Source organism: Girardinichthys multiradiatus, chromosome 11, assembly GCF_021462225.1.
Source record: "Girardinichthys multiradiatus isolate DD_20200921_A chromosome 11, DD_fGirMul_XY1, whole genome shotgun sequence".
Lineage (NCBI taxonomy): Eukaryota > Metazoa > Chordata > Actinopteri > Cyprinodontiformes > Goodeidae > Girardinichthys > Girardinichthys multiradiatus.
Window position 1 is genome coordinate 32,469,155 of NC_061804.1, and position 17,134 is coordinate 32,486,288.

Sequence of the window (17,134 nt, forward strand, 5' to 3'; positions counted from 1 at the left end):
CCTTTATTGTTTTCCTGTGTACTTCTCAGAGATGGAGTTATACTGTAGGTGTGCCTCAGATCATTGTCCTGCTGCATAACACAAGTTTATTTGAGCTTTTCTTGGACTGAAGGGCAGATTTTCTCCTTCCGGATTTTCTACATTAAGTTTTCCAGCATAGCATCCCCAGATCATCCCAATGCCACCACCAGTATGGTGTGTTAGTTTTATACCAGATGTTACAGGAAGGTATTTGGGAGGTGTAATACACCAACAGAAAGAATAATATATATTATCAAAATCCCCATGTAACATTATTAAACAGCCAGTACAACAGTGTATCCCACAGTAATGACAAAACATTTATTTGTTCTTAATAATTGTCAGAGATGATAATTTTTTTTAGAAGGGGTTACATTTTTTTAATTTATTTTGGTATTTGATTTGGTTTAATTTTATGTCCAGTGAGCTTTCCAAAATTTGAGCAAAATGTGCCTTGTAAGTTGACATTTTGTCATCCATTTTTCATTCTTCAAAACACAGATTTCTAACTTTATTCTAGTCTAATTTTAAGGACTCAGTTACATTCCTTTTGATTTAATCATCACATAAAAGTTTATTTAGCTTTACAATGTTTTATTAAGAATTTTGAAATACATCATACTTTACATTCTGTATATGTAACAAAGCCCTAAACTCTGCCAACCATTGTAAATGTTTTTTTCTCCATAACAGCATGTTGGTTAGTAACATTTGTCAAATAAGTTATTTTTATGTCTCCGCAAACTCTAAGTTTTAACCAATTTTAATTAGTAAGCAAGTAAGTAAGCTTAATTTATTTACCACCTTTCACAAAATGCTTTACAATAAATGCAAGGATAAAAATACTCCTAAGCTACAATGAAAACCCATGTATACTGAAGAAACTCAAATAATTGATGAACATTCAGCAGTATAAGTGTTTAACGCAATTGACAAAATAAACTACGCTGTCATCCTTCTAGAGAAATGCAAGTAGATGCAACATTCAAGCATTGGCTCTGTGGTTTAAAACTCACAGCCAGAACTGGTTCAAATATTTACCTGATTCTGAAGTGGCACACTCAAGATCTGGATCTTGAATTCTGTGCCACATAGTATACATGTCACCTGAGAGCATTCTGTGAACAAGAAGCATTTCTTTATAAAAGCAAGGATCAAGTACATCAACATTTTTGCCAGGAACATACAGTCCTGCTGTTCTCACACCAAGATGATGCTCTGGGCGAAGCCCTGCCTTGGCCAAGCACATCCCCATGTACACGTCATCAATAGGAAGAATAGGGATGGAGTATGACTTGATATATATGACCAAAGCTGTGTAACCAGACAGAAGGAAGCCCCCACCACCACAGTAAGCAGGGTATAACTCAGACTCATAGAGCTGCTTTGGAACATAGTATTTACTTTGTGGATTGCGAATGGGTCCCACATTGTAGATCAGATGGCCAGCAAAAAGGTGTTTCCTTGCACCAATACGTTTAAAGTTTTGGAGATACAAAACCATGTTATCTGTGTTGGCAAAGACATCATCGTCACCATTAAACAGGAAGTTAGTGTATGGGCAGTTTCTCTCCATCCACTCCAAAAAGAGTATTTGCTTCAATGTGAGGTTGTAAAATGAGTCTTTGAAATCCCACTGGAGAATGTCATTGTACTTGCTCTGCTCCAGCTTCAGAAGATAGTTCAGTTTTTTCTTTTCATAACCGGTACCCATTGTTCCTGAGATGAAGATTCTTCGGATCCACACTCCATTAGACAATCTCTCCTTTGCCCAGGTCTTTCGCAGCACCTCCCTCCTGTCATAGTTGACGGCAGAACTTTTGATGACCAGTAGAAGGAAGACATCAGATGATTCACTAGCCCCACCACATTTGTCAGGGATGTCAAGTAGCATGGGAAAATGTCGACAGTGGCGGTAGTAGAGAATGTCTTTAATGATAGCAGGAAGTGAGATGAAGTTCTTGACATGTTCAGCAGATGTGTTTTTTTCACATTTTGGAGAGGGGTGGTCATGTGGCAAACTTTTGCTTGAGGATTTTATGTAACGTCTATTGTTGCTGACATCGACTTGAAGAGGTTTGGGATTTGAATCAGAGAAATCTTTAAAATAATAAAACAGAGTCACCAATAGAAGAGCTCCGACTATCACAGACGTTATTTTAGAGCCTTCTCTCTGGATGTATTTTTTGCAAATCCTGCGGTGACAAAAGAAGACATCTCATTAGGCATACTGCTTAAAAGGCTATTGTTATTGTTATTTGTTATTAAGTATTTCTCATAGTGGCACTCCAGTGTGCACACACCTAAGACATTTCCAGGTCTTAGAGACTTCATGATAGATCATTTCCAAAATTTTTCTACCTTTATTGTGATATGCTCGGTACAGTCCAACTGTTGGGGGACAGAATTAATACAAACAAGCAAATGTCTGCAAAATCCAAGAACAGCTGAACATTATTTCATCCATCCATTTTCTATACCCGCTTCTTCTGTACAGGGTCGTGGGGGAGCTGGTGCCTATCTCCAGCGGTCTACGGGCGAGAGGCGGGGATACACCCTGGACAGGTTGCCAGTCCATCACAGGGCAACACAGAGACACACGGGACAAACAATCATGCACACACCCATTCACAACTAAGGGCAATTTGGAGAGAACAGTTAACCTAACAGCCATGTTTTTGGACTGTGGGAGGAAGCTGGAGGAGACCCCATGCATGCAAACTCCATGCAGAAAGACCTCCAGCCAGCAGTCAAACTGAGGACCTTTTTGCTGCAAGGCAACTGTGCCACCGTGCAGCCCTACTTTATTTCATGTTCATCAAATTTATTATAACTGTTGACAGGTGTGAACTCAAGAGGGCTAAAAGCTGTATTTTAAACAAAAGATGTTTGACAATATATTAGATAAGGACAGTGTATTTTTATGTAACCAGGTTTTTACACCTTTTTTGTTTTTTAATAGTTTTTGTTGGACCACTTGTTTGCTGAATATTGGACCATTTGCACGTTGCTGGACGCCACCAGGCCTCCTGGCGTTTTCGGCCATTTTGCATCCAGGACAGTCCGTGCCTACAGATCCCGTCGGCCACCGCGGCTGATAAGACAGGGGCGTCGCAGCCCTGAGGCTACCGTCCACTATATAACAGAGGATGAGATGACCCACCATTTGCCTTCAGCTGGAGATCGTGACACGGCTACCAACATCTGAAGCATCATCTGGAGAAGAGTCCCGAGTGGATTTAATTTATTCTCTCTCGTTGATCAATGAAGAATTCATAACTGAGGTTTCTGGAATAAGAAGGCCAGAAATTTCACTTTGCCGATTGAAGACGTGAGTTTAACACGTAACTAAAAAAAAAATACGCAGAGTTTCAAGGAGACAAATCGCCACCGTGTTTTGTCCTAGTCGACTGTGATGGTCAGATCCTATTTTCCCTTTCGCCAAGGAGGCCAGAGGACGAAGATTGCCCACTTTTCCTGAAGTTAACTGTGGACGCACATTAACTTCCAACTTCCACCCCGTTCTCTCTCAACCCTGCACAGAAGGAAGACACTGACAAATAAAACCCATCCTTTATTTTTATTTCTTTCTTAGAAAGTCTGGGCAGGGTACAGGAGGTTTTAGTGCGATGAGATTCGCTATTTAATCTAATGTGTTCTGAATGATATGTGCATGTAACCTTTTTATTGAAACTTTGATGTGCCTTGTTGGATGCCTGGAAGCCGCTGCGCTACCCAGCTTTGTGTGTGTTTTGCAGGGTTGTTGAACACCTGAGAGCAAGCACAGGTGCGCTGTGAGACTGGACTGTTAAAATAACCTCATGGTGAAATTCCCCATTTTCTTTGTCTTCAACCTTACTGATTGCTAGTTTGCCGCCAAAAGTTTTATAACCTTTTGTCTGCTCACCTCGCAGAGTTGGGGGAGGTTTTATGACTCAGTATAACCGAGTTACAGTTGGAGCTGCGCCCCAACCTCCATTCACCACCACATCCCTTTGTCATATTATAATTTTTGCCATAACTGCTGTTTTGCTTTATTTTGTTTAGTTAGATATTTTACCCCTTTTGTGTAGAACTTTGCATGTTTGAGTAGGTGAAGATTATTAAATCGGAAGAGCGAGTGTATCAGGGCTGTGATTTAATAAATATTCACATAGATAAAGAGAAGGCGTTATGTGTTTATTTTGTGCAAGAGTGATTCGTCAGTCAAGATAATGTTGAAGTTCCACACGTTTTGGCAGAAATGGTCGATTAAACAGTGACATCTCTGTTAATAGTTATCAATTATTACTGAATATTTAACGGTTGTAATTATCAGAGGCGTTGAGCCACAATTACAACACCAGAAGACATCTCTGGTCTCGATTCATAAATGAGGATTTTGGTTAAGAAATTTATTTATTCAAATTATGATTTTTAATTATAATTATTGATAAAGATTAATTCAATTCAATTCAATTCAAAAATACTTTATTAATCCCAAAGGGAAATTAAATGTTGTTGTAGCTCATTGTATGAAGGTTTCCTCAAAGAGCCGTTGTAGATGCTGATGGCTGTGGGCAGGAAGGATCTCCTGTAGTGCTCCGTCTTACAGCAGATCTGAAGAAGCCTCTGACTGAAGACACTCTGTTGTTGTAGGACAGTCTCATGAAGAGGATGCTCAGAGTTCTCCATAATGTTCTTCATTTTATGAAGAATCCGTCTTTCCACAATGATCTCCAGAGGTTCCAGAGGAGTCCCCAGAACAGAGCCAGCCTTTTTTATCAGCTTGTTGAGCTTTTTTAAGTCCCTGGCTCTGATGCTGCTTCCCCAGCAGATGATGGTAGAAGAGATCACACTTTCCACAACAGACTTATAGAAGATATGCAGCATCTTGCTGCAAACACCAAAGGACCTAAGCTTCCTCAAGAAGTACAGTCTGCTCTGTCCCTTCTTGTAGATGGCTTCACAGTTGCATCTCCACTCTAGTCTGTTGTCTAGGTGAACACCGAGGTATTTATACTCCTCCACCACCTCCACTTCTTCTCCCATGATAGAAATAGTGTTTGACTTATTCCTGTTTCTCTTAAAATCTACAATCATCTCCTTTGTTTTAGTCATGTTCAACATGAGATGATTGTTTCCACACCATGCCACAAAGCTGTCCACCACCATCCTGTACTCAGCTTCTTGTCCATCTCTGATCCACCCCATGACTGCAGAATCATCCGAGTATTTCTGCAGATGACAGGAGTCTGTCTTGTACTGGAAGTCTGAGGTGTACAGAGTGAAAAGGAATGGTGAGAGTACAGTCCCCTGTGGTGCTCCTGTGCTGCTGACTACCTGGTTAGACTCACAACCCTTCAGTCTCACAAACTGTGGTCTGTTTGTCAGGTAGTCTTTAATCCAGGAGATTGTTGAGGCCTCCACCTGAGTCTTCTGGAGTTTCTGACAAAGCAAATCAGGTTGGATTGTATTAAATGCACTGGAGAAATCAAAGAACATGATCCTCACAGTGCTGCTGGCTTTGTCCAGATGACAGTGGGTTTGTTGAAGCAGGTGTATGATGGCATCTTCAACTCCAACTCCACAGCGATAAGCAAACTGAAGGGTGTCCTGATGGTTTACTGTTTGCTTACTCAGGTGGGCCAACAGGAGTCTCTCTAGGACCTTCATGATGTGAGATGTCAGGGCAACAGGTCTATAGTCATTGAGGACTGATGGGTGAGTTTTCTTTGGTACCGGAACAAGACAGGGGGTCTTCCACAACACCGGAACCTTCTTCTGGGCCAGGCTAAGGTTGAAGAGGTGCTGCAGAATCCCACAGAACTGCTCTGCACAGGCATTCAGGACTCTAGGGCTGACATGATCTGGACCTGCAGCCTTATTCCTATTCAGTCTCTCCAGTTGTCTCTTCACCTGACTTCTTGAGACACACAGGTGGAAGGGGGAAGCAAAGGAAGCATCAGCATCTTCTGATATGGTTGATGGCAAACATGTAAAAGGGTCTAGGGCTGAGGTGGAAGATAAAAAATGTGAGGTGTTCCTGGACAGCTGTGGGTCCTGTGGGTCAAAGGAGGGTGGGATGTCTGTTTGGCTGTGAGCAGGAGAGGAGGATGCTGAGCTTCTTTCTGAACTGAACCTATTGAAGAATACGTTCAGTTCATTGGCTCTGTCCAGACGTCCATCAGTCTGATCATCCTTCTGCTTGAAGCCTGTGATCTTCTTCATCCCTGTCCACACATCTCTGATATTGTTTTGCTGGAGCTTGCTCTCCAGCTTCTTCTTGTACACCTCCTTGCTGTCTCTTATCTTGACTTTAAGTTGCTTCTGTAAACTCCTCAATAATTCTCTGTCTCCCTCTCTGAAGGCTCTTTTTTTCTTGTTAAGCAGGTCCTTCAGGTCACTGGTGATCCAAGGTTTGTTATTGGGGAAGCATCTCACGGTTCTGGTGGGGATGATGTTATCCACACAGAAGTTTATATAGTCGGTTACACACTCAGTCATGGCATTGATGTCCTCTCCATGTGGCTGGCACAGTGTGTCCCAGTCTGTAGCCTCAAAGCAACCTTGCAGAGCTTCTTCAGCTTCCTGTGACCATTTTCTCACAGTCCTCTTTATTACAGGTTGCCTCTGAACAAGGGGCTTATATTTCGAGCAGAGAAAAACAAGATTGTGATCTGATTTGCCTAGCGGAGGTCTTGCTGTAGAGATGTATGAGTCCTTGACATTTGCATAAAACAAATCCAATGTTTTGTTTTCTCTGGTAGAGCAGTTGACAAACTGTTGAAACGTTGGAAGTGTAGCAGAGAGTGAAGCATGGTTAAAATCACCAGAAATTGCCACAAAAGCATTGGGGTTTTGTGTCTGTACCTTAGCAACAACTGAGCTGATGGCATCACATGCAGTGTCTGCAACAGCGGAAGGTGGAACGTAAACTGTTGCCAAAATAACACTGGTGAACTCTCTGGGTAAATAATATGGACGAAAACTTACTGCCAACAGTTCAATATCTGGACTGCAGAGTTGACACTTCACAGTAACATGTCCTGGATGACACCATCTGTTGTTCACAAATACTGCCAGTCCACCTCCTTTACATTTGCCGCTCCTCTTTAAGTCTCTGTCTGCTCGTATGGTTAAAAAGCCCGGCAGAAAGACGCTGGAGTCGGGGATATGATCCTGCAGCCTTGTCTCAGTAAAACACATGATACTGCATGCCCGGTACTCTGGCTGGGTCCTTTGTAGGGCTTGGAGTTCATCCAACTTGTTTCCCAACGATCTCACATTGCCCATCGTAATCAACGGAAGAGATGGTTTGAACTTCCTCCTTCTCTCTCTTCTCTTAGCTCCACGGCGTCACCTTTTCAACTCATCAGGGATTTGGGGTTGTAGTTGAAGTATTATTTGAGCTTTTGAGATATTAATCAGCTGCTCCCGGTTGTAAGAAACAACCCCGTTGCCATGGCAATGCATCATAACAAATGTCCAAAAATAGAAAGTATCAAGAAAAATCCTCCAAGCTGCACAGCATCCGACACCGGAGTGGACAGTAGTCCAAAAAAAATCAACTGTATCCACCACAAGAGGAATAGTTCCCAAAAAAGAATAAATCAGAATCAAAAGTAACAGAGCTACTCCAACCTGCTGCCACCTTGAGCGGCGCAATTCTAGAAATTAATTAATTAATCCACAATCATAATTCCAATGGCGTCCCTGGGTGGGTCTTAAAAAGACAGACATCAAATCACTGTTGCACAGAATAAACAATTGTGATCTCCGTTAACTAGGCGTTTTATGGTGAGATTTTTGAGTTTTGCACAGAACGTTTGTGAATTAAGGGATATCTTGACTAGAGTTTGCTCAGTTCTGCGGCAGAGGATAAAATAATCTTTCAGAGGTGTTTGCTGTGGATGCAAGGTGAAAGTTGGTTTAACTTGTGGAAAATTTTAAGTTAATTTCCAGCCGGCCAGCCTGCTGCATCAGCTGCAGAAAACCAGCGCTGATAAGCAGCAGACCTGCCCCCAGTGTCCGCTGGGCATAGTTACAGTTGTGACCAACATCCTCCCAGTCAGGTAGAGAACAACACCTACATCTGGTGACCATTTAATAAAATTGCAGTTGCAGCTGGATTTTCCAAACCTCAGACCTGCACTCGGTACCATCCGGTGGTCACTAGTGAGAATTGCATTTCCTACTTTGATTTTAATCACTTAATTCATTAACACAGGCAGATAATTCCATCACCTATGATCAAAAGGGCATAACTTAAAGTTGAAAGTTGAAGTTACAGATCAGTCATTACCACTTTTGGATAAAATTTAAGAGTTTTTGCTGGGTTTTATTGTGTGAAGCATGTTTTGATCTGACTCATAAAACTAACTTAGTTGTCTAACAGGAAGGTAGGTATCCATATTAGAGAGCACTAACATTTATTTGAAGCTAAGAACATCACTGAATGCTTTAGTTTTGTTTTCCCATTTTTAAAATTTTATTTTGAATTTGGTTTTGGGTTATTTCAAAATTCTTTCTCTTGTTCTTTCTTTCCCTTTTTGTGTGTGTTTGCTTGATTACTCCCACTAAAGCATAGACTTGGGTAAGCCCCAGTTTGAACGGTCAAACTTGTGTGCCCATTTTAAGCAAACCCATACACCTGGAAGATACATATATGAATCAGACAGCCAGCTGAACAGCTTAGCCTGTTGTGTGCTTTCTAATTAATTTAGCAACCATTTAATCACTGAACAGCTTAGCCTGTTGTGTGCTGGTAATTAATTTAGCTATCATTTAATCACTGAGCAGCTTAGCCTGTTGTGTGCTGCTAATTAATTTAGTAATCATTGGTCACTGAACAACTCAGTTTGTTGCGTTGCTGCTAATTTGTTTAGTGGTAGTTCATAGATAAACAGTTTTGTGTGTTTGCATTGTGCATTTTGGGCCAAAGATGGAGGGAACATCCCAGACTGCAGCTGGAGATGTGTGTATGGTGGAGGACCCCATAGGAATGCAGGCACAAGAGGTGATTGGGTCATTGATTCTGTTGTCCCCAGAGGAGCGTAAAGGTCTCAATGATTATGGCATTGAGCAATGTGAAGCCAGGATTCAGGAGTTGCTCCAAGTCATTAAAAACCCACCAAAGGACAGACGGGTCTCAGATGTGTTAGGACAGCTCACTCTGTTATATCAGCGAAGGTTAATGTTGGAAGTTGACCAGCGTGTTAAACTGCAGTACGAGCTGAATGATACTTTGCAGACGGTGGATGTCCTTAGAGGTGAACTAACAGAAGTTGGAAATAGATTGGAGACAATAGAGGGTACCCATGCCACCCCCCCATCCCTGGAGGAATGGGGGGATGAACCGAAACCCACCTCACAGGTTGAAACCTTTGGAGGTGAGCCACACCTGCGAAATCCTGAGAGAACCTGCAGGTCAGATCTGGAGGATGTAGAAGCTGCTCTCCAGAGATTACTTTTCCAGGCTCATGGGGTTCCCCATACATCCACCGAGGCAAGAACAGGTGTAAGTAGTCAGAATAGGTTCAGTGGTGCAGTGCCCCACCCCACTGCAATCAGCCGCCATGAACGGTACCTGACTTGGGACCCAGCAGGTGTAAATAGTTTACGGCTCAGATGCGAGCAGCCTTCAAACTTGACTCGCAGTACGGTCCTCTACAATCCCTCACCTCCGCCAAGGCGACAGGAAAGCCGCCCCTGGGATTCAGGTGGTTCCTACCGCCCTCAACCGCTGCCAGGACCCAAGTCCAGGAAGCACAGGGCCCACCATTGTACCGGGAGCAGCCTCCACTGCCTCTTCCGAGGATGAGGCATGATGCACTGATACACCCTGAGTGCAGCTCAGAGTGAACTCTCCGATGATGACTCAGATGGGCCGGCACCAATCCCTGAGAGTGGATTGCGCACCCGCCAGCTTGAGTCTCTTGCCAAAGACATAGAGCGTTTTGACCCTAATAATGCAGAATCAAACATTGATGATTATCTTAGGGAAGTTGAACGCTGTCTTCTAGATTTGTATTGCCCATCAGCACGGAAAAAACTGAAGCTCATCTGGAAGACAACATCCAGGAGTGTCCATGTTTTCATGGAGAGCCTGACCCCTGCAGTCCGAGAACGTTATTCAACCCTTTGCGAAGCTTTAAGGGAAGAATATTCTGTGTACACGGACCGGGCCTCCGCCACACTTGGTGCTTTCACTACCCAGCAAAAGAAAAGTGAAGCACCCAGGGAGTATTACCGGCGCTTGAGAGCTGTTTACTTCCAAGGACGCAATGCGCCCGGCATTGAGGAGGAACATGCTTTTAAATCCCTGTTCCTCCACAACCTTCATGAAAGTGTGCGATACGATGTTACTATGTATTGCAGAACCAAGACCATGAGCATGCAAGAGATCCACAAATATGCTCAGATGGCGTGGGAAACACGTGCTCGCCCGACCAAGGGACCAGAGGGCAAGGCTAGGGTTTTACGGATACATGTAGAAAGGAACAGCCTTGCGTTGGAAGATCAGGAAATGCCTTCACCCAGACCCATGTGAAGAACAGGTTCAGGGAACAACGTAGGTTTGGTCAGCTGGACTGGGGTGGTGGTACTGAATACCAACCACAGTCAAAGTTGCCGGACCACTTCCGGTTGAACAGACGACATGACCATCACGTGAAGCCTAAAGGTAAACCTTATGGAAAAGCGTGTAACCGACACGCAGAAGGGATTATGGGGAAAGAGATGGAGGAGGCCTTACGTAAGATGGTGACAGAAGTGGTGCGTCAGGCCACCATGCCCCCACAACCCTTGAAACAGGAAGCCGACTCTCCAGTTAAACCAGACCCAAACTTCCCGTCAGCATGACTAGGCGTGGACCCAGTCTCCACACCCATCAGAGTCTACCTGATCGGATGGGGAGACAAACCTGGGAAACTCCAAGTACCCTTTGGGACCTCCCCAGGAGAAGCACCACAAACCATCATTCCAAGGTTCTCAGGTAAACTGAACCAACATGGACATGCACGTCGTCTATACTGTCTGATCATGATAGGAGGACGTTTCCAACTGAGTTTCTATTTTAAAATAGAATCGGAGATCAACCTGATGTGCTCAATCATGTTTGAGGAGGTGAGTAGAGCCATGCTCTCCTTCAATGAACCATTTCAGGCTGACGTTTGTGATGTAAGCATCACCAGCCGCACCCAAAACCGATCATGCATCACTAGTTGGGTGGAGCTGGACATCACACTCGAAGACATGACTCTGGTGCACCCCATCTATATGTGCACATTAAACAAAGAGCTTTTTCTTGGTGGCCAGGACCTGCTGGACAGGCTGGCCCCACTCATTGACTGCCACCAGGACCAACTCTGGGTCCAGGCAGAGGTGCAAAACCCACTGGGTGTAAGCAGCAAACCACTCTTTGTGGCCAACCCGATAACCAGCTTAGAGGAGCCCAAAGAACCTCTCAGGCCCTCATCAGAGCCGGTCATGTGCACCTCTGAGACACAGCTGCACCCAGCCATCCAGGAAACTCCTCCCAGATGCAGTCATGCATTGCTTGGCTTTTTAAAGAACCCAAGTGTGAACACTTACAACCCCAAAGTGGTGGAAGGTGTACACCTGGAAACCATGTTCATACCAGAAGTGCTACTAGCATTCTGGCTGTGAAATTCATCAACCATTAGAGAGCTGTATGACCGTTTGTGCCAAAAAGACCCCCTTGTAACTGAGGCACAACACAGCCACACACTCCTTTTAGCAGACAGGCTCCGCCCTCTTCTTAAGACAGACAGAGTGTGCACCTCCAGTGTGCAGATTGGCATCAAACAGCTCTCCCATGCTGTGGACATTGTTCCAACAGACCAAAGGGGGGTCACGTTATCCTACGCCCATTACTCCTGTAGGGTGCCGTAGGAGCTACAAAGCCACACTCCACACCCTCCAACAGATGGCGCACTGGCCTCCAGCGTCTCATGACACAAAGGTCTACATCAAAGGATGTTTAACCTGCCGCCAGTTTCAGCCATCCCAGCCAACCAATCAACCTCCGCTTCAGCGAAAGGGGGTTACATTACCTTGGTTCCACCTTCAGACCAACTGGGTCGAACCAGCTCCAAAGTTAACAGGAGGTAACAAATTCCTCCTAACTGTGACATGCAGCTTCATCAAGTGGGTTGGATGCTTGTCAGAAAAGGTTGACACCGTCATCCCAGCTGCTGCTGTTTTGCTGAACCAGATGAAGTCCTACATCGAACTCTCCTCCCCAAGAACAGAGCTTGTCTCCATGTCCGGGAAAGGAGAGACCAGTGCATAGGACTAGTTAAATAGGTGCATGTTTTATGAACTCACACTAACATGCACTAATCACTAACAACTTTCTTCAACAGAAACAGTTAAACCTATAACTACCTTCTAGGACACAGTGTTAAACTGTACGTTGGCACAATATTTTTCCCATTAACACTCTGTATGCACTGCAGACCCTCACAGAAGTGATTAAGAATGATGTAATGGACACCCACATTGCCAGAGATTTCATGCAAAATCTTATTAAAGGAGGTTGGTTCATCTGTAGACAGCCCCACCGAGGCACAGATACCTACTGGCCTAGTTCTGCTGTAGAGAAATCCTACGTCCACCACAGCAGACACCTTGCAACCTCCACAAACACACCTGGCTTATAGCCTAGGTATTGCAATTCATTTATTCTTTTTCTCCCTCTTTTCACATCTAGATAGTTTAGAGACAGGAGTCATATTAAAACCCATCATCATTTGGAAGAGCTAATGGTTTAAGCCTAAACCTGTTTTAAACATTCGTGGGTTTTTTTAAGATTACACACCGCATACAGGCAGGTTATGTGAGGGATTGATTCCCTCACATTCATTCCCCCACGGTTCATTTGGTTTGCTTTACATATATATATACACATATATATATATGGTATCTTTTATTGTTGTTTCAGTTTGTCTCAGGGTTACCAAAGCTGATGACCAAAGAATGTAATGATGATATGAATGTATTGTCCTGTATTTTCTCATTGAACAACGTAGAAAGGTATGAGTTAGTCAGTTTAGTCCTGCCCAGGCTAACCTCTATCCTGCCCAGTCATAGGTTTTGAGGAACACAGAGACAGTTTTGTTTTGTTCTGCTTCACCACGGAACACTGATTGGTCAGCAAAGGACAGACAGGTCCCAGTAGCTTGAAAGACTGAGATTCATCCCACCTTTTGAACCTAGGGGGAATGTTGGACCACTTGTTTGCTGAATATTGGACCATTTGCACATTGCTGGACACCACCAGGCCTCCTGGCGTTTTCGGCCATTTTGCATCCAGGACAGTCCGTGCCTACAGATCCCGTCGGGACCCGTGGCTGATAAGACAGGGGCGTCGCAGCCCTGAGGCCATCGTCCACTATATAACAGAGGATGAGACGACCCACCATTTGCCTTCAGCTGGAGACCGTGACACGGTTACCAACATCTGAAGCATCACCTGGAGAAGAGTCCCAAGTGGATTTCATTTATTCTCTCTCGTTGGTCAACGAAGAATTCATGACTGAGGTTTCTGGAATAAGAAGGCCAGAAATTTCACTTTGCCGATTGAAGACGTGAGTTGAACACGTAATTTAAAAAAAAACACGGAGTTTCAAGGAGACGAATCGCCACCGTGTTTTGTCCTAGTCGACTGTGATGGTCAGATCATATTTTCCCTTTCGCCAAGGAAGCCAGAGGACGAAGATTGACCGCTTTTCCTGAAGTTAACTGTGGACGCACAGTAATTTCCTACTTCCACCCCATTCTCTCTCAACCCTGCTCAGAAGGAAGACCCATCCTTTATTTTTATTTCTTTCTTAGAAAGTCTGGGCAGGGTACAGGAGGTTTTAGTGCGATGAGATTCACTATTTAATCTAATGTGTTCTGAATGATATGTACATGTAACCTTTTTATTGAAACTTTGATGTGCCGTGTTGGATGCCTGGAAGCCGTTTCGCTACCCAGCTTTATGTGTGTTTTGCAGGGTTGTTGAACCCCTGAGAGCAAGTGCAGGTGCGCTGTGAAACTGGACTGTTAAAATAACCTCATGAAGAAATTCCCCATTTTCTATGTCTTCAAGCTTACTGCTTGCTAGCTTGCCGCCAAACGTTTTATAACCCTTTGTCTGCTCACCTCGCAGAGTTGGGGGAGGTTTTATGACTGAGTATAACCGAGTTACAGTTGGAGCTGCGCCCCAACCTCCATTCACCACCACACCCCTTTGTCATATTATAATTTTTGCCATAAATGCTGATTTGATCCCATAAGCACCCACTGCTGTTTTGCTTTATTTTGTTTAGTTAGATATTTTACCCCTTTTGTGTAGAACTTTGCATGTTTGAGTAGGTGAAGATTATTAAATCGGAAGAGCGAGTGTATCAGGGCTGTGATTTAATAAATATTCACATAGATAAAGAGAAGGCGTTCTGTGTTTATTTTGTGCAAGAGTGATTCGTCAGTCAAGATAAGGTTGAAGTTCCACACGTTTCGGCAGAAACGGTCGATTAAACAGTGACATCTCTGGTAATAGTTATCAATTATCACTGAATATTTAACGGTTGTAATTATCAGAGGCGTTGAACCACAATTACAACACCAGAAGACATCTCTGGTATCGATTCATAAATGAGGATTTTGGTTAAGAAATTAATTTTGTCAAATTTTTAATTATAATTATTGATAAAATTTAATTAATCAATAATCATAATTCCAACATTTTCCAACATATTTACTTGTCCTTTCACTTTAATTGCTTGGGAAAATTGTCACATTAGAGGTGGAAAAGCTGGGAAGGAATTGATCCTGGTCTCATTTCACTAGCCTAAAATACCTGGCATTTGAACATTTGAGTGTACACTTTTGAGAGCCACTGTAGATAATCATTAAAAAAAGGCTGATCACCTTGGTCCTCTTACTAATAAAGACATGCCACAACTTTAGTTAAATAAAAAAAACTAAAATGGATTGATCAAAAATAAAACTCGGGCATCATATAACTTATATACAAAAAAGTCTGATTGAACTCTTTGATTCTTACATTTCATAGTGATAGTAAAACAGTGGTAAACATGCCCCTGTAAAAGTAAAAAAAAAACACACAAAATCTTTATTATCTATGATCTTTATAATCAAAACAAGCTGAACAAGTTCCAATGTTGATGTTCCATGAAAAAATGCATAGGCATTTCTTTTACTTCCTTGCTATAAGTGACACAACATATCTTTGTCAGAAATCTCTGTCAACCACAGCTGTCAGAAGAACATTAAGTTCATGACTGATAAACTGCCAAGACCTCTTGAGCCACCATTCAATGTTTCATGTTAGAGTAATCGGAGTAAACTAATCCTGACTCCCTGGGTTTTCATCTGTAGATGGTTTGCATAAAATCAAACTATCGAAATGTTTGCTTCTATCTAAAAAGCAAATTATAAACAAGAAATATTAAGTGGAAATAGAAATTGGTAGTGGGTCTCCAGTGAAAGAATATAAATTCTGTCAGGCTTAGTATGGAGGCTCCCGGAATGCAGACGGACAGGAAGCATCGGCGGTGAGTATATATAATATGATCTTAGAAAAACAAAACATTCACTCACAAGAGGAGGCAGGAACAAAACAATAAACAGGCAGGCAAGACAAGCATAGCATGATCTGCAAATACCGGCTGAAAACAGGGTAATAAAATCCGAAATGTTTCTGCCAGGAATGAACTGTATTTATGGAGCAAGAACCAAGTGAAACGAGGAGACTGAAAGCTAGGTGCAGGTGAACCGAATAAAGTTAATTGACAGACAGGAGAGAACAAAACGTGGCTGGAGCAAAACAGAGACTCTTGAATACAAAGTAATAGAAACACAACTAGTAAACCATGAAACTAAAGCATAACCAGATCCAAAAAACTTAACTTGGCAAAACATGAACTAGAAGACAAAAACTAAAGCATGACCAAGAAAATAATAAACAGAAGCATGATTAAAAACCTATCAAGAATAATAATAATAATTATTATAATTATAATAATAAGAACAACCCAAAAACACCCACAAATCATGACAAATTCAAAAGGACACAAGATGTCCTGGCTTTAGTATTTAAGGACATGTTTCATTTCACCTTGCTCTTAATCTGACACTTAATATTTCACAAACAAAAAACAAAAAAACTAAGAAATCATTTACCCAAGATGTCCACCATAATAAGAACAGTATAATAAAGCATAAACTGAAATTAAAACAGTTTAAATGGTCCTGTTGAGAAACAATAAATATGAATAATAAATCAGATATACATTAGATAAATACATACAGAAAAAAAAATTACAAAAATTTAAAAATCTGTGATAATTACCGGAGCATTTTGGTAGATGAAATTGTTCAGTTTCTCTGTCAGTTAACAGGCGATGCAAGTGCAGGACAGATTATGCCAGAGGCAAGTGTGATACTTGATTTCATAAGGATACTCCTTCCTAGGGTTTAGTCTGTCAGCCAACGAGACGCATGACACACTACACAAATATCTATCAAACTCTTGGAAGGAACACTTGATTTATTTCTCATTAATTTTTGTTTTATTGTTTAGTTTTATCGTTACTGTCATTATAGTAATGGGGGAGTTAAAAAAAAACAGTAAAAGCAGCTGCCTGATGAAGCAAGATCTGAGCCCAAATAGTCGATTGGGGGTAAAATTATTGTGTTGAAAGCTACTGAAAAGCTTTTCACAGATCAGATTTAAGTTTTAATTAACCTAAAATACTGAGGGAAGCTTCACTTTCACTGGATCTGAAAATGTCGGAGCAGTTTAAAAATTTTTTTTTGATAAAGCTATAGATAAAAAGTGAATCAATTTAGGTCAATATTATCATTGAAATTAATCTTAATTAATTTTAGAATCATACCCTTAAACAACTGCTGGAGTTAGGCACCAGCTTCCCCACGACCCACTATGGAATAAGCGGTAGAAAATGACTGACTGACCCTTAAACAAATCCTTCGGTCAGATCAGGTCAGGTCCAGTGCAGTCTGTCTCCTTTTCAAAGTCATAAAATCAACTTCTTCCCACTGGAAACATTCATATTTTAGTTTCTGAGTTTTAATATAA

The 17,134-nt window shown here is 42.2% G+C and overlaps 1 protein-coding gene across 1 annotated transcript; it reads right to left on the reverse strand.

Moving 5' to 3' along the window:
- Nucleotides 1–617: 617 nt before the first annotated feature.
- Nucleotides 618–16,447, reverse strand: LOC124876850 (N-acetyllactosaminide beta-1,3-N-acetylglucosaminyltransferase 3-like). The gene is made up of 2 exons (XM_047379870.1): nucleotides 16,385–16,447; nucleotides 618–2,216 (listed from the first exon to the last, which is right to left on the reverse strand). The coding sequence occupies exons 1-2, from the start codon at nucleotides 16,390–16,392 to the stop codon at nucleotides 1,034–1,036; spliced, it is 1,191 nt and encodes a 396-aa protein (XP_047235826.1). The 5' UTR covers nucleotides 16,393–16,447; the 3' UTR covers nucleotides 618–1,033.
- Between the last annotated feature and the right edge of the window lie 687 nt (nucleotides 16,448–17,134).